Genomic DNA, 1679 nt, shown 5'->3' with positions numbered 1-1679 from the left:
GTAACTTACCCATGGAGCTCTGAGAGGGTATGGCATTGGGAAGAGGTAGTTCACTAGGACCAGTCTTGCACTTCACTGCAAGTGGCCTTCTGGACCACTTCAAAGCAAGGATGGGAAAGGTCTGTGTTATGTGCAGAGCAAAGGATGTCTTGGTGCCCTTGGATTTTACCAGCTTGGTTATGTAGGGTGATGATAGAACCCAAGATTGAAGGCCTGTGTTGAAAATCTTCATTTCACCAGGAAGTTGTTAGTCAATTATAAGCTGGAGGGAATGGAAGGAGACATTTACAGCCAAAGGTTCATGCAGGGAAGCTGAGGCCAAAGATACTCCTCTGTAGGGAGACGACTGTATCACCTTCTGTCAGTATCAACAGCTGAATGCTGAAGATATCTCACTTGACTTTGGACTTTCCTTTGTCTTATCTACAAACTCAGTGCCTGATAAATGGCCATTTTTGTCTTATAGGGTTGCTGCAAAGGGGGGGGTCACAGTGATGGCCACAGGCGTTGATTGAAGAGACACAGCAAGAGGCTGGTGTCAGGAGGTTATCTACTGCTGACACCACCCAGCCAAGGCTTGTGCTCAAAACTTCATTTACCAGACCTCTGCACTTTCCAGAACTACTGAGGAGCTGCCATTTTTGCAGCTGGTTTGCTGATGAATTCCTCTTGCTCCAAACAACCATAACACATGACAGGTGGAACCAAGTTCAGCTCTGTTCCTACAAGAGGCAGACTTGTCCCCCAGGAATTAAAATGTACAGAGGAGGCCAGCTGCTGGAAACTGATAATCTCCCTGGAGAACTCCTCCTACCTCTCCAGGTTTCTCTTTCAGCTCTGTTTTTGTCTTTGAAAGTACAGTCTCACTGCACACTTGCTCTCTTACAGATGGATCTGTCCTCCAAAGCCACATTAAGCTGCTCTTGGAGAATCCATCCTGGTGGGTTTTTATATCTCTTGTTTTTTATGTCTCTTCTTTCTCTAATAGAAGAGAGGTGTAGGGAGGGAGGTTTCTCATCAAATATCCTATGTCAAATGCACTTCACCTGCAACTTTGCTGACACGAATCAGGGGTGGAGGAATGCCAGAGTCATAGAATCATAGAATGGTTGGGGTTGGAAGGGACCTTTAGAGATCATCCAGTTCAAACCCCCCGCAGAATCCTTTCTTTTAGAAGGGGAAACACAATCATTTGTCTGGCAGCTCTACTTGGTGTTCAAATATGATTTTTTTTTGCTATCTTTGCTTGAAATATCAGCCACCCTTCCAGCCCATTCAAGTCCAATAGCATTCCTGCCAACTGTTCCTTTCATTTCTTCTTTTGGAGGAAAAGAGTGGAAAAGAAAGAAAGAAATTAAAACCCTTTGGAGTGTAATTGTGGACCCAAATTATTTCATTTGGTCTGGAAGCCTACTGAAAAAAAGAAAAAGTTATAAATAGCTTTGTTGGAACAAGGACAAAGAGAGGTTGGCAGAGATAATGTCCTTGATCATAGAATCATGTAACTGTTTTGGTTGGAATCACACAGGATCCCTGAACGATGGGGTTTGAAAGGGCCCTCTAGAGCTGCTGCAGCCCCAACTCCTGCTAAAGCAGGTTCCCCTCGCTCAGGGGGCAAAGGAACATGTCCAGGTGGGTTTGGAAACCTCCCCAGAAGGAGACTCCTGGGTTTTACCATT

At 45.0% G+C, this 1679-nt stretch overlaps 1 protein-coding gene across 1 annotated transcript in view; it reads right to left on the bottom strand.

Moving 5' to 3' along the window:
• Positions 1 to 251: 251 nt before the first annotated feature.
• The window catches only part of LOC133629651 (phosphatidylinositol 3,4,5-trisphosphate 5-phosphatase 2-like), a 36520-nt gene continuing 35092 nt past the window's right edge, over positions 252 to 1679 (bottom strand). Inside the window, 1 exon segment of the mRNA XM_062020437.1 lies at positions 252 to 262. Within this exon segment, the coding sequence (XP_061876421.1) occupies positions 252 to 262 (11 nt within the window).

This window comes from Colius striatus, chromosome 1 (assembly GCF_028858725.1).
Source record: "Colius striatus isolate bColStr4 chromosome 1, bColStr4.1.hap1, whole genome shotgun sequence".
NCBI classification, from domain to species: Eukaryota; Metazoa; Chordata; class Aves; order Coliiformes; family Coliidae; genus Colius; species Colius striatus.
The sequence above is the reverse complement of the archived record's forward strand: the minus strand, read 5'-3'. Positions and strand labels throughout refer to the sequence as shown.